The sequence below is a fragment of the Bombus vosnesenskii genome, unplaced genomic scaffold (assembly GCF_011952255.1).
Source record: "Bombus vosnesenskii isolate JDL3184/JDL3185 unplaced genomic scaffold, Bvos_JDL3184-5_v1.1 scf7180000013311, whole genome shotgun sequence".
In the NCBI taxonomy this organism is placed as follows: Eukaryota; Metazoa; Arthropoda; class Insecta; order Hymenoptera; family Apidae; genus Bombus; species Bombus vosnesenskii.
Genome location: NW_022882959.1, coordinates 1034309 through 1059752, shown reverse-complemented (window position 1 = coordinate 1059752; position 25444 = coordinate 1034309). Strand labels below are relative to the sequence as shown.

The 25444-nt window shown below is 47.2% G+C and overlaps 1 protein-coding gene across 2 annotated transcripts in view; it reads left to right on the top strand.

The window, feature by feature from the left end:
- Nucleotides 1-22196, top strand: part of LOC117234940 (cytoplasmic polyadenylation element-binding protein 2-like) — a 59391-nt gene extending 37195 nt beyond the window's left edge. For both annotated transcript variants that reach the window (XM_033496528.1, XM_033496527.1), the window contains 6 exons: nucleotides 2560-2610; nucleotides 13404-13706; nucleotides 13829-13941; nucleotides 14189-14581; nucleotides 14660-14770; nucleotides 15040-22196. In XM_033496528.1, coding sequence (XP_033352419.1) covers nucleotides 2560-2610; nucleotides 13404-13706; nucleotides 13829-13941; nucleotides 14189-14581; nucleotides 14660-14770; nucleotides 15040-15156 — 1088 coding nt within the window. In that variant the 3' untranslated portion in view covers nucleotides 15157-22196. The remainder of the gene's footprint in view (nucleotides 1-2559; nucleotides 2611-13403; nucleotides 13707-13828; nucleotides 13942-14188; nucleotides 14582-14659; nucleotides 14771-15039) is intronic.
- The last annotated feature ends 3248 nt before the right edge of the window (nucleotides 22197-25444 follow it).

Genomic DNA, 25444 nt, shown 5'->3' with positions numbered 1-25444 from the left:
TTTATGTAGCGTGCGATCGAAAGTTGGTTAATCCGTGAAGTAACTTCGATGGGGCTTGTCGAAAGACGCATACGTATACGTACGAGCCAGTCGGAAGCCGGAAACCTCGAGAATGGAAAAGTCGGTATCGAACGCTTTGTCTCTTAAGAGGCTCGAATTTCCTTACGCTTGTCGTTAGATTTCTTAAGGATTTTTGCGATACGACTACTTACGCGGTATTTGCGCGACTCGATCGTTGGGTTACGGAACGAACATCGGATACCGGAGGAAAGCGAAGAAAAGAGAAAGAGCTTTGCGCGAGAGCGGGACAGCGGTGTAGAAACGAGGAGATTATTGCCGCGGCGCCGACTGTGGCAACAGGGAAGTGTCGCTCGCGCAACGAGCGTCCCGAATATACTTGTAGTGGATATTTTCGATTCGAGCCGATTGCACAACTCTCTCGGCTCGACAAGCACGCGCGTGCTCCTCTGCGTACGGCGGTTGTTCGACGGCGTCCTGCATATACGTACAAGTGCGTACTTCGACTTGCTTCTACGTCTTAATTAACGTTTCTGCCTTTTAGTCGGCCACTTTCGAATTACGATCGAGCCGACTAGGAGTCGCGACTCGTTTAATCAACCTCGAATCGGAAGATCCGGTAGGTGTGGAGTTGCCGCGTAAATACGCGAACGCCAATCACACCGAGCGACTTTACGATCCCTAAAGGAAACTAGATCTCGATCGGTAAGAACGGAAACTGTCGAAAGAAATTGCCCACACGTTGGTCGACTCGCGAACGTTCGGATCTCGTTCGGTTCGCGCGAGGTCGAAGGGAACGCTCGACCGCGCGCAATCTCGAAGCGACCGGCAAGAATCAGGCAATGCGGTCGATTTTTATCTTATTCGTCGTCCGAGTACGTCGCAGCGGCGCAAAGTCAAAGTCTGCGGTCGCTATTATTACCTTCTCGTCGAACAGCCCCGTGTTTTACCAGCGTAGCGCGTTTCAAGCTTCTTGTTCTTCTTCTTGTTGCTCGTTTGCTAGCGCGTTACAGCTGCGAAAGAATTATGTAACCAGCGTCCACTAGACGGAACGTCTTGACGTTCGATCGTCAGGAGGGCGGAACGAGAGTCGAGTAGACGATAGGTCGCAAAGCGGCTCTTTCTCGCGAGCTTCGCTCTCGGACTCGAGATCCATCTTCCCTCCCGACGCGTCTAAATCGATGGCGACACTCGCCAAGGAGATTGGAATTCGCGTGTTTGGTTTACGCGACCCCTTCCCTCGATTTCACGGCAGAGACGTAGCGAGTTTCGAATTATCGAAAGATCGATCGCCCGAAAGAACCTTCGATTTCGTTATCATCGATAATATTATCGATGACAAAGTTCGATTTCGTAATTAAAATTAGCTGGTCGTTGCACAATCTTGGTTATTATCATTTACGTTATATACGGTTGGTATAAAGTACGTGAAAGACGTCAACGCGGTAAAAAATGGTAGAAAGAAAAAGTAAGAAAGGACGCGTAAGAAGGACGTGAAAAATGAAGAGCGTCGTAGATGAGAAAGATAAATGAAACGCGTTTTACGAGATTTTGCGAGATTTTGCGAGATTTTGCGAGATTTTGCGAGATTTTGCGAACGCGAATCCTCTACGTAGCTATTAATAGCGCCACGTTAACGGTGCAACATCGATCTCTCGAGCCCTATCGAAGCGCGTAATACAACAGAACGTACGACTGCCGCGTAAAAGTAGTCGAATATAGCGAGACGTTAGCGGAGATTCCTTGGACGAAGACAAGAACAGCATCGACTCAGCGAACTACGCGCGTGTCGATGTTATCTGCCGGTCGAGGAGTCTGGAAAGCCGCAAAACCTCGCACAGAGGGCTTAACCGTAGATTCGAGTTGCCGGCGTTTTCTCGTTCGACTTATTTCGTTTGTGGTTAACGGTTAGCAGTGTCGCGTACTCGATAAGCCAGGCAACGCGGCGGACTTTTTCGAAACGGTGAAACCGCGTCTGATCCACGTGTCCGGCAACGGGCTTTCGTGTCGCTACTTACGACACTGTGCAACGCGATCTCCGAGAACCGCACGCGAGCGGTTCGTTTTCTTTTTCTTTACCTTTATATCCTTGCGATACAATATCCCGGCTCGTAACTTCACGCGCGCGTCTAGCGTTACCGCGCGTGGATGCACGTCCAATACGCTCGCACGTCCAAGATATGGCCGATCGAGAGACGCTCGCAAAAGTAGTTTTCTAGAATCGAACGAATCGCTCGGTTTCTCCTGTTGGGGCAAGTTCTCGCCGTTTTCAGAAGCTAAATCGATCGACTCGACTTTTTATCGATCTCGATCCATCGTTTTCGTATCTGTCGCACTTGCTTTCCTCCGTGTACGTGCCACTACGAATTGAGAAGATACTTTTCAATTTATAAAGTCGATCGATGTGGCTTCGCTTCGTTCGATCGAACCGACGAAAACCAACCGAAGATCGGCTTTTATCGTAGAATATCGATCGACACCACCAGCGATTTCATGGAAATGCAGGTTTAATCGAACCCACGGAACTTTTCTTTGTTTCAGGATACATAAGTTGCAATGCCAGCACGCTGCAATCGCTCGCGCAACTGCACGGTGAGTGAAAACTGCCAGTCCGTTCCTTTTTCTTTCCTCTTGTCTTCGTTCTTTCGTTCTTTTTCTCTTTTCGCCGTTTCTCGAACGTTTCGCTGATACTTGCGGCGTGCCGCGTCTCGCTACGCTACGCCACAGGAAGATTCCTCGAGAGAGAGAGACCAGAGCCCGTGGTACGCTCAATTAAAATTTACGCTTGCGCAACGCCTTTGCAACAGGCTTGTACACTTTTCTGACGGCAATCAAGGAAACGAAGCCCTCCTCCGCGACGCTCGTTTCCTCCTTCTTCGTTGCAATCGCTGGAAAAGGACTGGCTTCGAGCCTGTACTTTAGTCCGTTGGCCTCCTCTTCCAGGGATATTCATAGTTTAACGTTCCGCTTCTTCTTCCCTTCGCTCCTTTATCTCCTTTGCCACCACCGTTGTCCTTTAATCGCCAATTTTCCTTCCTTTCGATATTCTTCGAAGGGAAAAACACGGAGCACTGGCTCCGTGCATTCGTCGTCGAAGCGTCCGACAAAAAAAAAAAAAAAAAGAAAAAATCGATTCTCAGCGATCTCTCGATCGAGAAGAGCGCAAAACGACCACGGGGAAAACTGGTATTTAGAGATAGGATTTCCTGCAAGTTCAGCCACACAGATTTCCTGTGTATTCCCATGGAACAGGTACGAGCGTACCGACGCATATAGAAAATCCTATCTTAACCAAGGAAGAGAGTCGTGCTCTGATTCGCGCGTCATCGAAAAGCGAAGAATTTTCTACTACGTAGCGTCGTATGGTTCTCGAGGGTTTACCAGCGGACAGGCACGAACTAAAATTACACGAACATGCACGGAATCGGCCGCGTGACAGACATGCACCGAGTCCTCCGCTGATGGGACGATTTTCTACGTGGAACTTCAAAGCGTGAAGCGCACGCGAAACGCACAAGCGAGAACCTATTTAGAGCATCGTGATGTACACGCGTGCCGATAAAAATCGATCGCCCGATCGCCCCATGAAAAAGCTAAAAAGAAACGCGCAAGAGAACTCTGCTCGACCGTTCCGCTGTTGTTATCACAGCAGCTAACGAACGTATTTTCGCCGATCTTTACGGAGGAAAACCGATAAATACGTACAAAGCAGGATCGCAAGGTGAAGGCAGCCGATTGTACGTTAAACGAATACGGCTGCTGCACGAGCCATAGCTACCGAAACATTACGTAAAAGTAGATAGATCAATTATTCGGATAATCCAGAGCACGGAGTTTGCGCATGCCTGAACGGAATTAGAGTTTTGCTGGCGAAACGAACGAGGCTTTCCCCCGAACGAGGATCGCGATTTAAACGTAAAGCTTGCATCGCGCCAAGGTCACAGATATTTCATCCAGGCGTCTAATAAAGTCGACCAACCGCGAAAAAAGCGATTTCAACGAGGTTCGATAGCTGCGTATTTTTTCTAGTCTCCTTGCTCGCATAATGAAACGGAACGAGTTGGTCGCTCGTTACTCGACGAGTCTACCGTACGAACCGGAAAAATTCATTTCCCGTGTACGCTCGACCTTTGTATGCTACAACCTGTCCGATTTCTCGCTAGGAAACGTTCCGTTTCGCGGAGATACTCTGCCGGGATATTTCCTCTCGCCCCGCGACATTCCTCTCGCGTTTCTCTGTTTCTTTAATCGAGGTAAAAGAGGGCTACGCGAGATAAAAATCGTGATAAAAATTAGCGCGTCGATACTCGATATTTTCACCAGCGGAACGCTAGTCGACGCGATAAAACGCATCGAAGCCAAGGCGTAAGATTTTCCTTGTCCCACATTCCTAGCATCCTTGGCAAAGTTTCGCGTCGTTGACGTTCTTCGTTTGCAGGGTAAACCTGCTCTATACGGCTTCTCGCCGATAAACTAAGTACAAACTTTTCTTTCCTCTTTCATTTCTATACGGAGCATAGCATTCGCAGAGCCCACGTATCTCCATTACCGTGCATAAATATCTCGACAGTTTCGAACGATAACAAATGGGCAAAACTCGCTCCAAATACTGATTTTGACCATCTGATTTTCTCTAGTCTCCAGTCTTATCTCGGACGATCATACGTGATTAAGTCGATATCGATAATATCGCTTTATCGATAGTACCGCTAATGCACGCTAACGTACATACGTATACAGTGATACGTATGTAACGTACGCTTTCGATAAAAAAATCCGTGTCCTCGAAGGACGATATTTCTCGAATATTCGGCGAACGGATCTACGAATATCCGATGGTAATCAGATGCTCTAACAGGATTACACATGTTATTCGCCGGCATTCGTTGAATTATTCTCGCTAATGGCCAACCGAGGTTGCTCTTGAGATCGCGTATAGTCCGTTGAACGACGGAAAAAGCAATTTCTTGGTCGATTAAAAGCAACGATTATCACAAGGAAGTTTATCGCGGAGCGACGCAATTAGGGGTAATTACCGGGGAGTTGTATTCGCGTCGCGCGAATCACGCGACACCAATCACGCGAGCTACTTTTACCGGAGGAGAATAGGGACGCAACGTGTAACGCGATCATGCGCCATTGCAAGAACGGGCGCACGTGCGCCGTCTTCTTCGTCCTACGATCGTTTCGGCGTGCTTCTCGTTCGAATCGGTGCGGAATGATTCGCGAGACCGTCCTTTTGCGATCGTAAACTCCATCGAACCGCGGACTCTGAAAGAGAATCGAAACAATCGTCTCCTTCGCTGCTGACGTTACACGCGGTAGCTGCGTCTGCCGAGAAGTCGATAATTTTCTCGTAAAGGAGCGTCCTCCTCGGTGTACGCGAATAGTTTGTCCGTCTGCGTACTGTTACTGCGTACTGCCAACATATGGTTACATATTCGTAAAATACGGCTGTCCGAGGCGTTGCTGCAAATATTTCGAGCGCACGATAAGATATTTTTCAGGTATCGAAAACCGGCGTTTTGAGAAAAAAACTGCGGTTTCGAAAACTCGCGGGTCCTTCTACGAGCGGTGTCCACGCGACAATCGTAGTTATAACATACTTTCGTTTTTTACTAGATAGCTGTCCGCAGTTCGTCAAGGTTTTCACTATCCTTTGCAAACGCGTCGCGAAGATGGATCGCTTTATTTTATAGAGTTTGAACCCTTCGATCGGAGTTTAAGCGTGTCGCGAAACACGATGCAACAAGGAGACGGAGAAGAGAGAGAAGAACAGAGAGAGAGAGACCGGGGAGACCTGTTTTCAAGACCTGCCTTAACGCGTTGTAAGACGCGTCTCGTATCAAGAGCACTTTCGCGTTCGACGTTGAGAGACAACGGGTGATCAAGAACGAAAACAAGCTTTAAATATACATCGTTACGACGAAACAAGGTTCGGAAATTCAGCTTTGGAAATTCGTAAAATTTTATCGTTCTGCCGTAACACCGGTTCCGCCATCCTGTACTGTTGCGAATCAACTGTACGACTCGAAGCATGGAACAAAATCGTTTTCAACGACGGTCGACAAACACGCGATAACTGCGTTTCCTGATCTCTTTTAGCTTTCTTCTTTGTTTGCGAGTCGAATTCTTCGCGTTGCCTCCTGGAAACGTGGCGAGACGTTCCGCAGCCTCGCTTGCACAAGACTTTGGAAAGGTCAAGAGTGCAGCAGGCGTTCCATGCGTTCCCTTTCTTTGTTGGATTATACACGGTACGATTCGCAATATCGCATCGCGCCGAGTTTCCAACGTTCGATTACGTCGCTTTTAAATCCGTATCGTCGTTAATGTCTTTGCTTTAACGCGCTTTTGAAGTATAGCTGATTAATTGAAAATTTCTCGCGCCGGTAAGCATCGTGCGTTTTACGACACGACGAATCGTCGTCTCTCGCGAAGCGATTATCCAGCGTAAAAATACGAAGAAGAAGAACGAGAGGCGTAAAACCAACGAGAGGAGAGAAACCAACATCGAAGTTCCAGATTTCTACGCTTTTGTCGTACTCGTCTATTTTACTTGCGGGACAGACCGACGATATGGAAAGAAGTTAACGCGAGATACGCGAAAAGGAGGAGAATCTTGCGATTTGTTGGCGTCGCGTGTTTCATAGAAGCAGCGATACGCGTCAAGGCTTCTCAAGCGCTACCGATAACCACGAGCTCGGGTTTGTCGACGAATTCTACACCGACGGACGTTACGTTTGTACTTTCGAGCGTCGAGAATATACTTTTATTCGATTGTTGGCCAATACGCACGGAAATACTCGCAACACGGAGAGAGCGAAGCCACTCGGACGAAATTTACGACGGATTGATTTCACCTTGCTACGCTCCATCTCAACTGAGAATCTATCATTTTTCCATTGTGCTATTATTACGCTGTTGTATCGTTGGTCGAATAATCGTCGCATCAGTGATGTTTTATATATATATATATATATATATCTCTATGCCTTAACGTTTCCCCTAGGTGTACACGTAGCTAGACGAGGTTTCTATGTACCTCGAGCAATTTCACAGTCGGCGTGCTCACCCTCTCGCGCGTCTCTGTACTTCTCTCTTGGGATGGTTAGATCGCGGTCTATGGGGTTGACGAACGGCGACCAAGCGGTAGGAGGAAGAGGAGAAGTCGAAGGAGAGTGGGAGAGAGTGGCGGCGGAGGGCGAAGAAGCGGCGATGGCAGAGTGGCGTACGAGGCAGAGAGACGACAAGCCGTCGAGGTCGACGGAACGAGAATGCAAGAGGGCTGTCGTAAAGTTACTGGCTCTTGAGACGCGCGCTCGTTAATTCGCAGGATTTTCTAAGTCGTTAATAAGCCCATAATTGCAAATTTTTATAAGTTGCGCTGGCAAATGGAAACCTCGAAAATGGTTATGAAGGGTGCGAGGGGGCAAGGGGCAAGGGACAGGAGAAGGGAAAGGAAAGGAAGGGTTAGCGACATAGGTAAAGGTGGTGGGGAGCAGACGAAAAAAAGGGTGGAAGAAAGGGAGACGCAGGGTAGGCTAGACAGCCGAGAGACCGCGAAAAGAGAAGTGCGAAAACGTGGCGCCCCTGGTAACGTTTTAATTGCTGCTTTCTCCCCGATTACCATTATCGCCGCGCATCGTGCGTCCGTTGCGTTACGCTCGCACGCGTTCCCATTTCCTCCAGCAGCTTCGATTCTTGTCCTTTCGTCAGACTAATCGATCGATCTCCTTCTTCCAGTAATTAATTCTCCATTTTCCTCCGATAAGATCTCATAGAATGTTCGCGTTCTATCGCTGCTTGTCTCACCGTTATCCGGAGGTCGCCGAAACGAAGGAGAATCGCCAAGAGTATATCGCGATACGAAAATTACGATATAGAGTTTTATAATCACGATACCTAGGAAATTCATCACGACGAAGAGTATCGGAGGATTTCTCGATGGATCTTTGCAGACAATACAGACGAGTACGTATCTCTTGGCGACCCGTTTGAATCGGCTTCGACCGCCGGAAGAATAAAATCCTTCCGAGCTTATCTAAAATTAAATCCATTGCCCAAATAAGAAGGGGGAGCGTATCTTTGCTAGGAATTCGACCGTAGCAGCGGCACTCCGTAGCAAGCTGGGAAGAACGCGATGAGAGAAGAATGGCCAGGCATCGTTCATGAAACAACATTCGTTATGTTCTCCCAACAATGAACGATTATTACGGTAATCCCTGCTCTTCTCGTCTATTCGACTTTTCCCCTTTCGCTCCTCGAATCGAGTCAGATGCCTCGCGTGTCCGTGCCTTCGTTCTCCTACGATGCTCCCCGTTTTTGCCAATTTCACAGCGATCGTCGTTACGTCTCGATAGCTCTCCAAATAATTTCCATCGCCGAACAATTCAAATAGAAACACGGAACGACGTATGGGACGAGGATTCCAAGAAATTACGACAAAGGATATTCCCGGACGAGCCGGCTGACGTTCCGAAATTTATGAAGCTCGTATCGAAATGGAAAATCATGCTGGCAGAGGAGAGTCGTTTATCGCGCAAATGCGCTTAGAACACGTGCCGCCGTACATTTGCATACGACTCGTAAAAAAATTCGTCACGTCGCGTGACCAACTGTCTATTTGTCAGCTCCCTCGTCGAAACGAGCAGGGTTTGGTTGCCCAATAAACGATTGCGCGTCTGTTCTTTTCCTCGCGCCTCCAAAAGTAGTTAGACCCGGAAAAGCTGGCCGAACGTACGTTGTAACGATACGAGACCGTCTCTAGCCACGCGATGTCTATCTGACAAAGCGTCGAGGTGGATTAAACGTGTCGTTGTATTTAATAATGCGACGAGTGCATGAATTTGTAATAGTCGGTGTATTAGAATTCGTACAAGTACAAGAGATAGTGTACGCCAGTTATAATCGTCACTCGCTCGATACTCTTACGCCGATCGCATATCATCGGATAACGATTCGACTGTCCGCGTTCGTACATCTATATCGACGGACATTAGCATAAAAAAGTTTAAGTTCTTATGTAACTTTGGTTGAAGATTACAGATAACGGCAATAACAATCTGTCCCGCTTTCGTTTGCCTCTAGACCTTGTAAACGAAAACAACGTTGGTATTCAAAGGCAGAATAATATGGGCCTCTCAGATTCGAAATTTCCGTTGACGTTTTCTACGATCACGCGGCGCTACAGCGTTATTATAAACGCGGTCGTTGCCACGGTAGAGCCAATTGGAAACAATTCGTAGCCTGTTACCGAAACCCCTTTATCGAACGTTTATTTATACAGAATTTATAGGAAAATCCGATCTCTTTCGGTACTTGCGTTCGTCACGCATACTTGATTTATTCGCGGAAAGTATCGTGCAAACGCGCAAGCTTTATCAGCTGCGACGCATCATCGTGTCGTTGCGCTATTGGAGCGGTAGGTTAGCGCGATTCCTGCGTTTCCTCTGTACATGTCGCAGCTTACGTGCCAATGGGTGCGCGTCTCCGCGAGAAAAGTAAAGGAGAAAATGTAAAGGAGAAAAGGAAGAGGAAGAAAAAGAAGAGGAAGAGCAGGAAGGAAGGAAGGAAAAGAGAAACGCTGGCTTACGACGAGTCGACGCCGAAAGACCAGGAAAGCACGAAACAAGCATAAGGGGAACTGTTTACCGACGATGGGGTGCAGTAAAGAGGCGGTGGCTATAGAAGGTCGTTCACCTCGGCTAGCTTTCGCGCACACCCGTTTCTTTTTCACCGCGTTCTCGAATGCGGGTCGTTTCGTTAGCGACACGACCGCGAAACGCAAACAAAACGATTCGTCGACACGTCGTCGAACGTGTCCGTCGCAAGCTTGGTCACGGCGTGGAGATGTCGACGAGTTGCGCGACTTCGCCATCACTCTCCCGATTCTGAAATACGCACGCTGCGTTTGATATATTTGGCCAGGAATGTAGAACGAAGCTCGCACCTTGGTTACCTGCCAAAGCTAAGGTATCGGTGTAGCGTGTAAAGGCTGACGAATGGAAGGGAGAACGTAGGTGGAACGGGCACAGGGGGGCAGCGCTACCTGTAATATTGATCCATAGAACCTCCTAGCGTCGACGGCGTGCGTTAGAGGGATGTTCCCCATTACTGTTGCTGTACAACCGAACGAAAACATCGCCCCTCGTTTCAATTTTGTTACACGTGCTACGAGCCTCGACGTTTTCCACATCTTCTCCCCTCCCCCCCCCCTCTCTAACGATCGTTCTTACGAACACGGAAAACTACGTTTCCATTATCTATTTTCTTAGCTAATTTTGAAAGCAAGAGCGGCTTCTCGCGCGTGCTTTCTAACCGACGTGTTATTTTTCCTACAGAAGACAAGTTCTCTTCTTTTTTGTTTAGACAATCGTTTAATTTCGCCATTTAATTTTCAGCCTGTCGCTTCATCGGTCGATCGATTACGGCGAGTGATCGGAATCGACGAATTACGATACATCGGAGCGAAGAAAGAATCGTTGACTCTTCGCTGTAATCGCGTACCTCGTTCTTTTACGTTGATGCGCGTGTTTCTACGCAGCACGTGGAATATTTATTAAGACACAGCGTGAGCAGCGAATACGAGCGATCCGCTAAATATGGCAGTGTTATCGCGTTTAAACGAATCGTCACAAATTACTCGCATCGTCGAGAACGTTTTCGCCACGCTCGACCATTCTCTTTTATAGACATGGAACGTCTGTTTTCTAGGAAAGCTCTTACTCTGCGACTATCGACCAATCGAATAAATATAATTTCAGTCAATGGCCGCGTCTTGCCGTGTTTTCCGAAATAATGCGTGCCAGAGGGTGGAGCGCGAGGGTGAGAGCACGAGCACGAACACGAGCACGGCATAGGCGCAGTGCCTGGTAATAAGGCTGCGATTATCCGCACAGATTATTCTACGGCGAACCGGTCGCCATCGTTCGCCTCCCTCGATCTGGAACCCTCGCGACTCGTGTCTCGTGTTTCGTGTCTCGTGTCTCGTATCTTGTGTCTGTACTTCGTGCATATAGACGTATCGCGATCACACGCGTGGATCAATTTATTTCCCTTCTCCGTGGGCTACTTGAAACACCTTGCGCCGTTCTTCTCTCTCGCCATTCCCCTTTTTTTATAATACAATTTATTTGTCGAATAAAACGTCGATCTGCCGACGTTTCACCGACGCGTGAAACATTTTTCCACTGAATTTTCAAGATTGCGATGCGTCGTAAGTCACGTTTATCTTTGCGTCACGCGTTATATCTTCTTAAAAATCTGACACTTTATTTTGATAAGAATAAACTTCTTATAAAGCGTACGACGACTTTCTGGACTTGTACGTATCGTACAAGCGAGATTATGAGCTGAAAGAAGAAAGAGCGAAAGAGAGACGAAGAGACGACGAAAGGCGATAAAAAAGAAATAGGAGAAAAATGCGCGTGCAACGGAGAAGGAAACTCGGCCCTTTGCTTGGACAGAATCGATGCGTTTGCTCGCGGTTTAGCGATAAAAGCTGTTAAAAAAGATTAACCCTCGTGGCGTATACGTACGTAGGTACGTATCACTCGGAAGAAGAATAGAAGGGCAAGGGACGCGGTCCCCGGTGTTCCCCTAACTCGCGTGACATCGTTCTACGATTTGCAGGGCAGGCGAGCGTATCGCGCTCGTGTCCCGATCCCTCGAAAATGCGTCGAAAACGAAACGTTTTACCCTCCGCGATCAAACCTGCTGTCAGAGTCAACGGATGATCGACGAGGAATCGGATAAACCGGAGTTAGTAGAAAAAGGAGGACTCGCGACTTAAAATCTTCTAATCGATAGGTCGCGCCGCGTGCGCGTGTGCCGGTTACGCGATCTCGTGCTCGAAACGCGTCGATTAAATTTTACTTCCTGTTTTCGTTTCTACGAGTCGTTGAAAAATAATCGCGTACGTTTATTCGTTTTCTACATTGGTCGCATTAAATTCGGCAATTTTAACCTAATTCCGGTAATTGGGGGATCAATCTCTCGAACATCGCTCGTCGTAATGCTGGTAGAACGTCCAAGATATTAAAAAATCATTCGTCTTATAATAATTACGCCATTGACTTCTACAAAATGTCTTTCGTCGATTCTCGTCTCTGAATTTAACCGGCTGTCTTTACTTTCGTTCCCGCCGTCTCGAACTTATCTCGTTCGATCGTAAAATCACATTGGAATCGGTAAATCCGCCGAAATATACTTAAATACACTCGCGTTCCCCTCCTTCGATCTTCGTGTCGTATATGTACGATCTTGGATTCTTTAATCCGTTAATAGACAAATAAAATGGCAAGTTACGCGTAGGATATACCGCTGTGAGCCAGGTTGATTAGGACAGGAGATCCTAAGAACCGGGTGCTGTTGGAGGCCCTTGCAGAGCTGGCTCGAGTAATCGATACTGCACCAAACCGGGAACGGGTAAAACCGAAGGGGTGGGCGAGGCAGCACGATGGACACCATGTGTCCTCTCTTATCCACCTACCGAGCAAAGAATCGTTGCGATTCTATCGGAAAGCCGATTCCTCGGACAAACGACGATCGACTTATTTTTCGAGCTATACGTCCGCCTGGAAGCGGATAGTTTGGCGTGAAACTATCGATCTTGCCGGCAAATGAAAAAGATAGATGAAGATCGAACAATAAGACTCGATTGTTCCGCTCGACTGCGCGTACGCTTTGTCCGTTTTCTGTTTTCTCTTTTCGCGACAGCAAGAAACAAGCGGTTACGTTTGCCCGACTATTTTGCATTCGTTATCGAAACGAGAATTCGCCGCTAGCAATGGCGACGTTCGTTAGAAGAGCGAGATTCCCGGTCAGAAGAAGATACAGTGAGTTTTTCTCGGATCGATCGGAAATTACGCGTGGCATCGGCCCCGATTTCTCCTAACCGTCTTGTTGCCATGTCTATGCGTAAGAATCGTCGCTATGCGATGACGCTCAATGATATCCAGGTTATGACGATCGCAAATACTCCTCGACCCTTTATATTTCACGCAGTCCAACGCGAATCCAAGAGCATCGATCTATTTTCGGAGCGAAAGCTCTACGGATCAACGACTTCGATTCGTATTCGCGTTTTCTCGAGATGAAAAGTTGGACGAAAGCGGCGAACGAAACGAACGTTGCAGGAAGCTTGGCTCGATCGCGCGATCGTGGTGGTCGATATCAAACGGAAAAGAGAAGAGACGCGACGTTTCAAACGAAATAGTTTTTCTCCTTTTAATTTCTAATTAGCGGGCTAATTTCTAATTAGTGGCTCGAAGATTATGTCGGTCAATACGATCGAACAGTTAAGATTCGACGATCCTCGGCTTAAAAATAGTGGTCGAAAGAAACGAAAATAACGAGGGATAAACGTAGCGCGTCTATGGTTGCAGGCAAATCGCCGTTCTTTCCAAGTCTGGAGGATCAGAGCGGCACGCTGCTAGAAGATCCGAACGCGGCGAGTCAGCTCGATGGCGTCGGTGTTGGCGTCGGTGTCGGAGTCGGAGTTGGCGTTGGAGTTGGTGTCGGTGTCGGCGTCGGGGTTGGAGTCGGCGTCGGTAGCGGCATAACCGGCTCTCAGACCGCACCGCTTTCCTCCCCGAGTCGGAGCAGTCCTCACAGTCAAGGTAGCGAGACCGGAGAACGCTTCTCTAGGAAGGTGTTTGTCGGTGGTCTGCCACCGGACATCGACGAAGGTAAGCTTTTTGTTCCGTGATTCGCTTCTTCCATCCGTTCGTGTATATCCGTTGGCGAATCGTCGTACGGTTTAACGGGTCGACGAACGTTTTTCTAACTGCTCGTTGTCGTCCGGTTTCAGAGGAAATCAAAGCCAGTTTCCGTCGTTTCGGATCGTTGGTCGTCGACTGGCCCCACAAAGCGGAGAGCAAATCCTACTTTCCACCGAAGGGCTACGCTTTCTTGCTTTTCCAGGTAAGCGAGAAACTCTCGCTGTGTTATGCTCCGAGTAATAATAAACCGGCAGTTTGGCTACTACGAAAGATGGAATTCGATTTGCTTGTTTTACGTACGCGATACCACGAAGCAACAAAATAGTACAAAAGCAACAAAAGATCGACACGATCGTGTATCGATAGTCGAAAATCGCCAAGATGGTTAATTAGAATCTCGAGTAACGAATAAAGAGATATATTAACTGGAATGTTTTCGTTGACGATAGGACGAAGCGTCCGTGCAACAATTGATCGACGCGTGCATTCAAGACGAGGAGAAATTGTATCTATGCGTGAGCTCGCCAACGACCAAAGACAAGCCGGTGCAAATTCGACCGTGGCGACTGAGCGACGCGGATTTCGTGCTGGACGCTTCGATGCCGCTGGATCCACGAAAGACGGTGTTCGTCGGTGGTGTTCCACGGCCGTTGAAAGCCGTCGAGTTGGCGATGATCATGGATCGACTCTACGGAGGCGTGTGTTACGCCGGTATCGATACCGATCCCGAGCTCAAGTATCCGAAAGGAGCCGGCAGGGTCGCTTTCAGTAATCAACAAAGCTACATAGCTGCCATATCGGCGAGATTCGTTCAGTTACAACACGGCGACATAGACAAGAGAGTAAGTAGCCACTCCGAGCGGTATTTTCGGTCTAACCGATTCCATCGTTTACAACTATTACTCGTTTATTTTATTTAGGTCGAAGTCAAACCATACGTTCTGGACGATCAAATGTGCGACGAGTGTCAGGGACAACGTTGCGGTGGCAAATTTGCGCCGTTTTTCTGCGCAAACGTTACCTGCCTACAGGTAAATTCTTTCACCTCGTTATACGTCTTTCTTCTTTTTCCCTTTATTTTCCCTGCCGCGTATCGCGAGTCAACAACGACAACAACGACGACAACAACGACGACAACAACGACGACAACAACGACGACAGCGTCAACGACAGTGACGATGATAACGACGGCGAAAGCGAAAACTACGAACTGACGCGAGCAGCGAACTACGAAGCCCCTGACGAAAAAACTGAAAGCAACGGCGCGCGAAACGCGCATTCTCATTTGTTGTTGTTGCAGTACTATTGCGAGCACTGCTGGGCGACGATTCACTCGCGACCAGGTCGCGAGTTCCACAAGCCGTTGGTGAAGGAGGGTGCGGATCGACCTCGGGCCGTGCCGTACCGCTGGTGTTAACCCCAGCTGCGTTGTCCCTAATTATCTCGCAACCCTAGCTAATTAACTACCACTTCTACGTACCAACTTCTCCTCCCCCGCCCCCCCCTACGAGAACCTTCTACCGCCCGCCGCCACCCACCCTTCCATTCATTCAACCTCCCACGGCCCGTCCGACACTTCGTCTCACCCTTGCTCACATACCTACCTGCATCGAAACACAGCCCGAAAACCGTTATTATCGCTACTACCCACTGATCGTCGGTACTATGGCTATTCTACTACTATCGCTATTATCGCTATTGCTATTACCGCTCTATCGCAATCACCACCATTACTATTCCACTATGAGTTACCTTTGCTCTGCTATCCACCGCTACATGGACGTGTTTACCGGTTACACGGCGAACAAATCAGTCGCCATCACCACCGTCACGGCCATTACTACCATCACACATCCACTACCACCACCACCACCACCACCACCACCACTACTACCACCACCACTACCACCACCACCGCCGTCACCGCCGCCGCCGCCGCTGCCGCCGCCGCCGCCGCCATCATCGTCTTCTGCCAGCCGATGCGTCTCGACGTTACCTTTTCGCACCGACGACCACTTCGATCTTTCGTCTCCGAGTTTGTATGTGTGACACTCAGCGCACCAACGATTCACCACGAGGAAAAACGGTTTAGCAGCGGAGTAGGAAGACTCGTCGACGATTCGTCGGTGCGTCGGTAATACACGGAGTGCTGCGCGCTAGTTCCGCTTTATGACAAACGAACGAGTCGAGGCCAAGAAGGAACAACGGACCGTCGCCCTAAACGCCTTTCGTCCGACCGAGAGATGGAACATGCGTTAGTTACCGATATCGATATCGACGTATATATATATATACATACACACACATATATATATATATATAAGTTACGAATGCGCGTAGGCGGCCATAATTAAAAGCTCTCTCGTACGGAGCACGCGTTGGACGCGTCCGACGAGAGGTTTCAATCGTTGTTCGCGCTCGCGGATCGTCTCTTCCCATTACCGACTGTCAAACGGGAAGATTCGTTCCAGGTGTTCCTCTTCCTCTCCTTGCCTGTTCGCTCGTTCCTTTTCTCGTAGCGCGTCGGCCGAAGACGGACGACGGATCTCCTCGTCGATCGATCGCGCGTCGGGCAGAGGCGCAGAAGCTACCACGAGGAACATCGTTCTCCGTTGTCCACCGATTGTCTATCCGTTTTTTGCGAGCCGGAATCCGGAAACTTTCGGAGGAAACCGGAATCTTTCGCGCGACGAACGTGCGCTTTCCACCTTGTTCATTTTCTCCTCCTGCTCCTCCACCTCCTCCTCCTTCTTCTTCTTCTTCATCTTCTTCGTCTTCTACTTGCTCCACCTCCTCCTTTTGCGATCTCGCTCGTTCTTTCTCGTCGAACAGGCCAAGGCAATCAGGAAAGGAAATCGGAGAACGAGAGGAACGGAGCGCCGTACCGGGGCAATTGGTCCCTTTCTTTCGTCGAGCGTTCTGTGCCACCTCGAGAAATCGATCGAGGCAGAATCGAGCGTCGATCGAGGTAGCCAAACGGCAGTTTGCCCTCTCCTCGATGGAAGGATGCGACCGTCGCTTCGAACCTGACCCGAGAGGTGTACGAAAATATATAAGGAACGTACGAGTGTGAACGTGAATCGAAACGGTAAGAGGTGATAGCGAGTACCTGATTCGACGTGAAACCGCGAGGATTAAGATTGATGGAACGCGAGCACGAGAGAGCAAAAGATCGCGAGGGACGAAAGCGAGTAAAGGAAATGATTGGAAAGAATCGGAAGAGCGTGTATGCCTGTGTGAATGAACGACGAAGAGGAGATGCGGATGGAGAGATGAGACGGCAGAGCGACGGAAAGAGTTAGAAAATGGTCGATACTCGCGAGCTGGTAGATGAACGCGGAAGAGTGATATAAATATAAAGACGCAAACGTTTCAAAATGAGCCATTCGCGTTGGACGTTGAATAGGTAATGAAAAACCAACCACGCTTCGAATCGCTGTGTGTCAGATAATTATCTGTATCACACGGTCTTTAGCTTTTAAGAACTTATTAAATGTTACATAGGTGCGTTATATATATATATATATATGTATATATACGTTATATATCTGTATGTATATATAACATACATATATATACACATGCGTTTCCCGCGTGAAAAACGTGACGTTGCGCTCGTAGACAAAATATTTGAGTAAAATAAACGATTTTTTACTAATTAACTTATTTGAATGCAAGAAGTAAGTAGCAAAAAGTATCATGGGATAGAAAATAGTGGAATAACCGAAAGAAAGTGAGACGGAGGTGAGAAAATATGCCGAGAGTCAATGGAAGCAAGAACGAAAGTGTAAGAAAAAGAATAGAATGCGTGCGCGTTTGCCTGAGTGTGTGTGCGTGCGTGCGTGCGTGCGTGCGTGCGTGCGTGCGTGAAGGAGAGATTGCGAAAAAGAGACGAAACAAGAAGGAGGAGGAAGGATAAACAGGGGGCTTAGGAGATCGAAGTAGAGAAATGGAATTCGAAACGGACGTTGAAAAGACGATAGTCCAATTCACTTAACGCACGATCGCGCGTTGAGTTTGCTTAACCGTACCAGATCCTCAGCCAATACACGAAACCTTAACCGAGCGACCCTTCCAAAAATGTCTCAAACGACGGGAGGAAAGAAAACGATGGTACAGTCGGTTACTCGTTTTCAAGAAAATAAAAGAGAGTACAAAAGGAACGGTCGCGTCGGCACTCGAAAGTCAAGGAAGGAAAAAGCACCGAGAGACCGAGAGAGCGAAGAAACGGGAGATTTCTCGCGATCGAAACCAGTCACGGGACTAATCTCGGCCGTGAATCCGGAAACGATCCTCGAACCTGGTGTTGGAACGTAAACGATTCTACGTACCTGGGCCTCCGCGTTTCTTCTTTTCGAACAACGAGCGGCGAACGTCTCTCCATTGGATCGGTGTATTTGGAGTAAGTCGATCTCGCGAATATACAGTAACGCTCCTTTGCAGGGCGGACACATACACACACACACATGCACAGACACACATCCATAACACGTACGCGTTACAATTTTCTCGACGGGGAAGAGACGCAGCGATCGAGCTCCTAGCAAATTACTCTTCATACGTCCGATATATAGGAGATCCGAAGGAAACGCGTGCAAAGATTAACGTTGTTTTCGCGCGAATGAACGCTAAGTCGATAGGATAAAATACGAAGAAAACTGCACGGGTTTCTGCTGTGTAGATGACCGATCCTTCTTGTACCGATACGATCCGCGTTGAACGGCTGTCGCGATGCACGTTTTCTCGATCCTAACGAATTTCTTCGCTCGATGTATATAATCAAACGCAATGATGCAATCGACGTAGTTCAAATGAAATCTCATCTCGACGGAGACGCGTTATTATAAGTTTTATTCTTCGAAGGAGGAACAGAGGACTTTTCTCGGTGGTAATCGCCGGCGTGTCGCTTCCGACCGTGTCCAAGTTGCCACGCGTTAACTTTCGTCCGACATCCTGGCCCGCAGCTATCATCTTTCATTTTCTTCTCGATAAACGGATACGAAGCAGTCGGTGGTTGGAAAAATGTTCGCAGAGGAAACGAGAGTGGAAAGAGAGTCGACGCGAATTTCGGACAAGGATGCAACGGTGGAAACGACACGGATGGTTATCAGTATGCAACGTTATGTGTTCCGCTTAATAGATGGTCGTTTTATACGTAGCAGCACCGTCAGTTGAAACCATAAGCTCGTAGATTAACCTCGCACGACGAGTATCTTTAACGACACGTTTTCGCGTGTTACGCATTCGTAAAGAAAAAATATACACGACACACAGACACGTAGGCACATACATACGCGTACACGCATACCTACGATATCACAAATTTAGTCATCCGAGAACGAATCGATAAAAATTAATCGTGGATTAACCGATGCGTACTTTCGCGTACGTTTAGGAGGAATGAATAAACAAAAGTAATTTCCACATCTATATATACATATATATATTTACATATATATTTATTTTTTTGGTACTCTTTTTGTATATACGTGTCGCCATAGATTAGGTGACGTCTAGGATCCACACGAGGTACGAGATATCCGCGTGAGAGAACAGAGCGAAAAACAGAGGGACGAGAAGAAGAGTGTACGAGAGAAAAACGAGAAACAGAACGAAAAATCGATTGTCTGTACACACGTGTGTATGAATGCGTGATAGAAAGAAGAAAAGTGCATGAAAGAGAGATAGATAGAGAAAGAGAGAGAGAGAGAGAGAGAAAGAGAGAGAGAGAGAGAGAGAGAGAGAGAAAGAGGGTGGGAAAGGCTGAAGAAACGAGCCACGTTAACGACGATCATCTCCGTCCCTTCGTTCACACGAATTATTCACGATGCTCGCATACACGCAACTCAACTCAACGTCGAATCTTGTAAACCGATCGGCTATTACATTAACGTAGGAAAATATTCGTGGCGAGCATTCGTGTTTTACACGTTTATCGATCTCGTTTGGAAAAACGTTGGCGGACACAGAAGGTATTTCGACCGTGTCCTAGATCGGTCGACCGGCGAGAATAGTTGCGATGGAAGCGAATGGACGCGTTTATTTCGAGTAACGATTAACATCGTTCGTGCCACGCGGAGAACCTTGTCGAGGTCTGAAAAAACCGAGCGAGATTTTTGTGAACGAAGGGGCGCGGCGAGTGAACGGCGAGTAGGAAGGAAGGAGAGAAAATGGGGGGGGAGGGGAAAGGGTGAAACAAAAGGACAAAGGAAGGGAAGAGCATTAGTTAGCGTAATTTTGTCGACGCTCGGCACCGTTCTCGCGTGGACGAGGAGCGATGAAACGCGGCGACTCACGCGATTAAGAAGCAAGCGCTGCGATTCACGCGTCTCGGCAGCGTCGCTATCTCACGGATAAATTTATTAAAAACGCATATACCAAACGCAGCGTATAAGCGTGCATATATGACGCGGTGCGTCCAGATGGTTTTCCAATTGCTTCGATGATAAGAGAAACACGTTCGACTCGACGATTCGCTTGCCCCTCCGATTCCGACGCGTCTCCTCCGTTTGTTCCTTGACTTTCGGTCGCGGCGCGGTTCGAGAAAACACGCGTGCAATTCGTTTATTTTCGTCGATCGGTAACGATCGTAACGCTGCCTTTCGTTTATCACCGCGTACACCGTGCGTATCGTTTCCACGAAAGATCGCTCGGGGATGAAAGTTGGAAACGCGACGTCGGCCGCGTGCGTCTCTGTACGCGTCGAGATTCGGTCGTAAATCGATCGGAGAGATGGAAGAGAGGGCTGGCGAAGAATTTTCGAGGTCGAGAGACGATACCGTTAACGACGGCTTCGAAGGAATGGGAAAACCTTTGATCGCGTTGGCGCGGCTACGAAGCTACCGCGGCTCATATATATACTAGGTGAAAATTTGCATCCCGTAAACGAGCACGAAACGATACGCGTTCGAAAACGATTTCGCGCGCGACCCCGAGCTCGTACACACCGACACACGAAAACGAGACCAACTCTTAGACACACGATCTCGTTCGTGCACGGACACGTTCTCCCCACTAATCGATCGATATAATCGTAGTGAAACTTATCTAGGTACCAATTCACCTAAATCAATTGATAATTAAAACAAAGTATATATATATATATTCATATACATATGATATATATATTAATATATATTATATAGAAAGTAGTATTGTTCCGATACTCGACAGCGAGCCGAGTATTTGGGCGAGAATCGAGATCGAGATTTTTCTAGACAAATTTTTCTAATCGTTGACGAATGCGCGGCGTTCCGCCGTTGAATCGAGCGGGACGTCTCCTTCTATCGATACACTCGCGTTATCATGCCCCGTAAAACAGAAATCTCGGCTCGTTTGCGCGTTTTCACGCCACGAACGACCGAAACGAACCCGGTATCCGTGCCAGAACTATCGCGCGATCTCGACTAAACGAATTTCTTCTTCTTCGAGCGTTTTTTGCGTTCACCTGTGTTCTGACACGGATCGTACCGATTTCGCCGCTCGCGCGCACGCGCGCGGGCACACACACACACACACACAAACACAAACACAGACAAAGGCATACATACACGCGAGAACGTACGTGCGCGTGTTTCGTACGCGAAACTCCAGTCGCTTTTCCTCGGATGAAAACGTTCCGGCAGAGTGTCGACGTCGGCGTAGGTTCGCGCGAAATACCAAGTACTCGAGACAATGACCTTATCAGACATTTTAACGTTCGCTTATCGATCGTTGGCAAATCAATGTGCAATTTCGAAATTTCCGTGCCTAGGTAGGTGGGCAATATCGATGAAAGATTCGTTTTGTTTCGCGCTCGATCAACGAACCGCGAACGGTTGCTCTGTGCACACTCGATGCTTAGATCAATTAGAAAATTTTAGTTGACCGTTATCGGGGATATTGCCGATATACGAATTGAGCAGCGTTTAGGTAAAATTATTTCGCGAATGTTGTCGAGATTCCACGCGTAGCGGATAAGTGACATATCGCTTTCGAGCACGATCGACGGGACGGCATATTACGCGCGACTCGACGAATTTTTACATTTCTCTGCTAGTCGGCAAGTCGCGAAGAAAGAAAAGTCGCCGAACCGCGAATCACGAAAATCAGATGGACTCGCTGCTTGACGTTTGATGTCGTACGAACATCGCGCGCGACTGCTGCGTTGAAAATAGGGGCTGAGGCCGCGAGGAAGTATGGATAAAGGGAATAACCGCGACTCTGTAGTCGCCTATAGCGAAACTTTATACGTACGAACGTGCACGCGTACACACGATGGAAACGCAAGTCTGCCGGCAATGGCACGCTAAGAATTTAAAGCAAAGAAGAGAAAAATAATAACGATGACGATTGATAATAATAATAATAATAATAATAATAATAAATAATAAATAATAAATAATAAATAATAATAATAATAATAATAACGATAATGATAAGCTACATTTCGCAGCAAAGTTATTGTTTGAGAAAATCGCCCTTAAGAAAAAAAAAAAGTAACAACTACAACAACTACAAGAGTAACAAACAATATGTTAGGTATGATTCTTCACCTCCTTTGTAATATGTGTGATAAAGCATAATATATAATATAATGACAATTATATATATATATACATACACATATATATGTATATACGCGTGTTTACATGTATATACATATTTGTGTGTATATATGTATATGTATATATGTGTGTGTGTGTACATGTAGGTACAGGATATAAAATACTAATATATAATTGATAATAACGATCGAAATATTTAATATATTCTGATGGACTTGAAAAAAGAAAAGATAATGGATGTAAACTTGAAATATAGATGTTGATTGCGCGACACGACAGTAGCGGGATGCAAGAGAAACGGATAGGAAAATCGTGGAGCGTGGAAACGCGTGGAAAAGCGGAGAAGCGGAAGTTTCGAATAACGAAAGATATCGCGATGCCGACCGAACGATGCTTGCATAAGCACAGGCGCGACGTAACGCGTACACTGTCGTTCGTGTAATGCGCACGAGTGACTCAAAAACGGTATGGGTTACGAAACAGCATGGGAAAAGCGAAAAAAAGAAGGAGGGATGAACATTTTGGGGGAACGAGTAACAATGGTAGTCACTTACGATAGATTTGTATTTTTCAGTGTTGAAAAGTTTTTTATACCGCTGTTATATTCTTGTCTAAATATCTTAGTTCAGAGAAAATGCGAGAGACGATGGTCGCGTCTTAGCTTGCATGAAATTATATAGGTGCGTCCGAATACACCGAATACGTGCGTGTGTATGCGAGAGAGAAAGAGAGAGTGTGAGAGAGAGAAAGGAGGGTTTAGCGAAGGAAAGGAATGAAAGAAACACGGAACGAGTGAAAATGGCTTCGATAGATGTAACGGAGAGAGGAGACGAGAGAGTGCGCGTGAGAAAGAAAAAGAGAGAAAGAGAAGCGAAAGTCGAACGAGCAATCGAAAAAGCACGAACATCGTGTACAACGTAAGCTCCAAAAGAGGAGGACACGATGTACTCGCCACGAATCGACCATCGAGATTTTATTTTCAACGCGATTTATCATGGTGCGTACAAAGTTGCACTCGATAAACGTCGAATAGAACCGGTGCAACGACGTTTCGTTGTCATCGTCGCGAACAAGCGCGGAACGATCTCTCTAGCTTGATTCGATCGTCTCAAAACGATTATTCGCGAGAGAAAAACCGACGATAAGAGAGAGAGAGAGAGAGAGAGATTGGGAAGGTAGAAGCGTCGTGGGTCTCGGTGATCCTTGGCGAGTGGTCGTTTGTCCAAGAAAGAAAAGGCGTTCACGCTTTCGAGACTCGCTCTGCGTAAACCCCGAGAACACGAGCGAACCGACGACGATTAATGGCGGAAAAGCGAGATTGTAGCGAGCGCGTGATACCAGGCACGAAACACGAAGCGCCAAACGCGATCGACCAAGTCGATCCTACCTCTAGTTAGCTCCTGATATGCTCGAGCAATCCTATTTCTATCTACCATTTTCCACGTACAATTTTATCGATCGATTTATATTTTTTTAAGCGTTACGATTTTTATCGCTCTCGTATTGTATAGATCGCGTTCGAACGACTAGCGTTCGTTTAGAGGCAATTTGCAAATCTTATTTTTCTCGTTTAATCTGTGTTCTTGCTGGACTTCCCGACCACCTTCCTGTTCATCGCGTTGTTCTTTCTACACGCGTCTTTTCTTTTCTTCTTTTTCTCTTTTTTTTTTTTTTTTTTTAACTCGAGCCATACCTCGCAGATAAAACGCGGACGATCGAAGGCGACGGACTGCGGAAAGTTCGCGCGCCCACGAAACGATTCCTTTCCTTCTTCGAATTTGCGAATGACCGATCAAGTACGTGGACGACGGCGAACCTCCGTTAAACCGTTGCGCGGTCTTCTTTCGCTCCGCGCGAAAACGCATCATCTTTCGTACCTTCGTATTTTGTTCGTTTTCTCTTTTCCTTCTTTTCGAAGTCCTAGCGAAAGGCAAGCGATCGTTCAGTCGCCTTTCCTTTCATCGTTCTCCAAATTTCTCTATTTTTGTTACATACGATATACGTTCGCTACGAAACGCATTACTACTAGTTGATAATGTTTTTAACGCAATCAATATAGTCGCTGTTATTTTTGCAATTGTCATTATCGTCATTACTATTATTCGATTACTAATTATCATTACCTTTATTACTATTACTATCATTAGCACTATTACCATTATTATTATTACGATTATTATTATTACTGCTGCTAATGCCGCTACTACTACTACTATAATTATTATGATTACGAAGACGGTAATGTTATTGCTGCCGTTGCTATTGCCGTTGCTGCTGTTTCTGTTGGCTGCGTCTGTTGCTGCTGCTACTTTAATTGCTAATTGCTTTCGCTGCTGCTGCCGCCGCTGCTGCTGCTGCTGCTGCTGCTGCTGCTACGCTGCTACTGCTGACTACTACCACTACTATTTTCACTACTACTACTACTACTACTACTGTTACTACCACTACCACTATTACTGCTACTATTACTACTACTACTACTACTAGTAGTACTATTACTCTTACTATTACTATTACTACTACTACTTCTACTACCACTACTACTATTAGAGTGTCTACTGTAGATGTACGCATATATCTGCATGTACCAAAGAACAGTTGAACATATTTGTACATCTGATGTATACATGGACATGTGCACGTTAGGAAACGTACAGATCGGCACGCGTACAGAGAACAAAAGCCGGTAAGAGAGTACTTTCGATGCGAAAACCAGAGCGCAACGACAAATGAGAAACTCGAGTCTCGTTAAAGCTGGAATATCCTGTAAGCGTCAGGCATAAATGCGATCCGTAGATCGTTTGGAAGTAACGTTCTTGGAATAATTGCTTGTAATATACGCAAGCATCGCGCATCGATCGAGATCTCTGTCCAAGCAAAAGTGGCCGAAACCGTTGGTCCGACGCCGATAAGGAATTACGTCTTTGCGCGTTGCCTTCGATACGTCAAATCGTATCGCGATCTCGGGTCAGCAACGCGATCGTCGATCGTCGAAGAATGTCCGCAACGCGTCGACTTGGACCGCTCGAAGGATCCTCCGAACGGACGATCATCGCTGCGATCCGTTCTTCGATCCTCGAGCTACGTTCTATGATCGATCTCGCACAGGTACGTTGTCGGCGTAGCTTCCCTTGGAAGGATGGGCAGCGTGTCTGACCC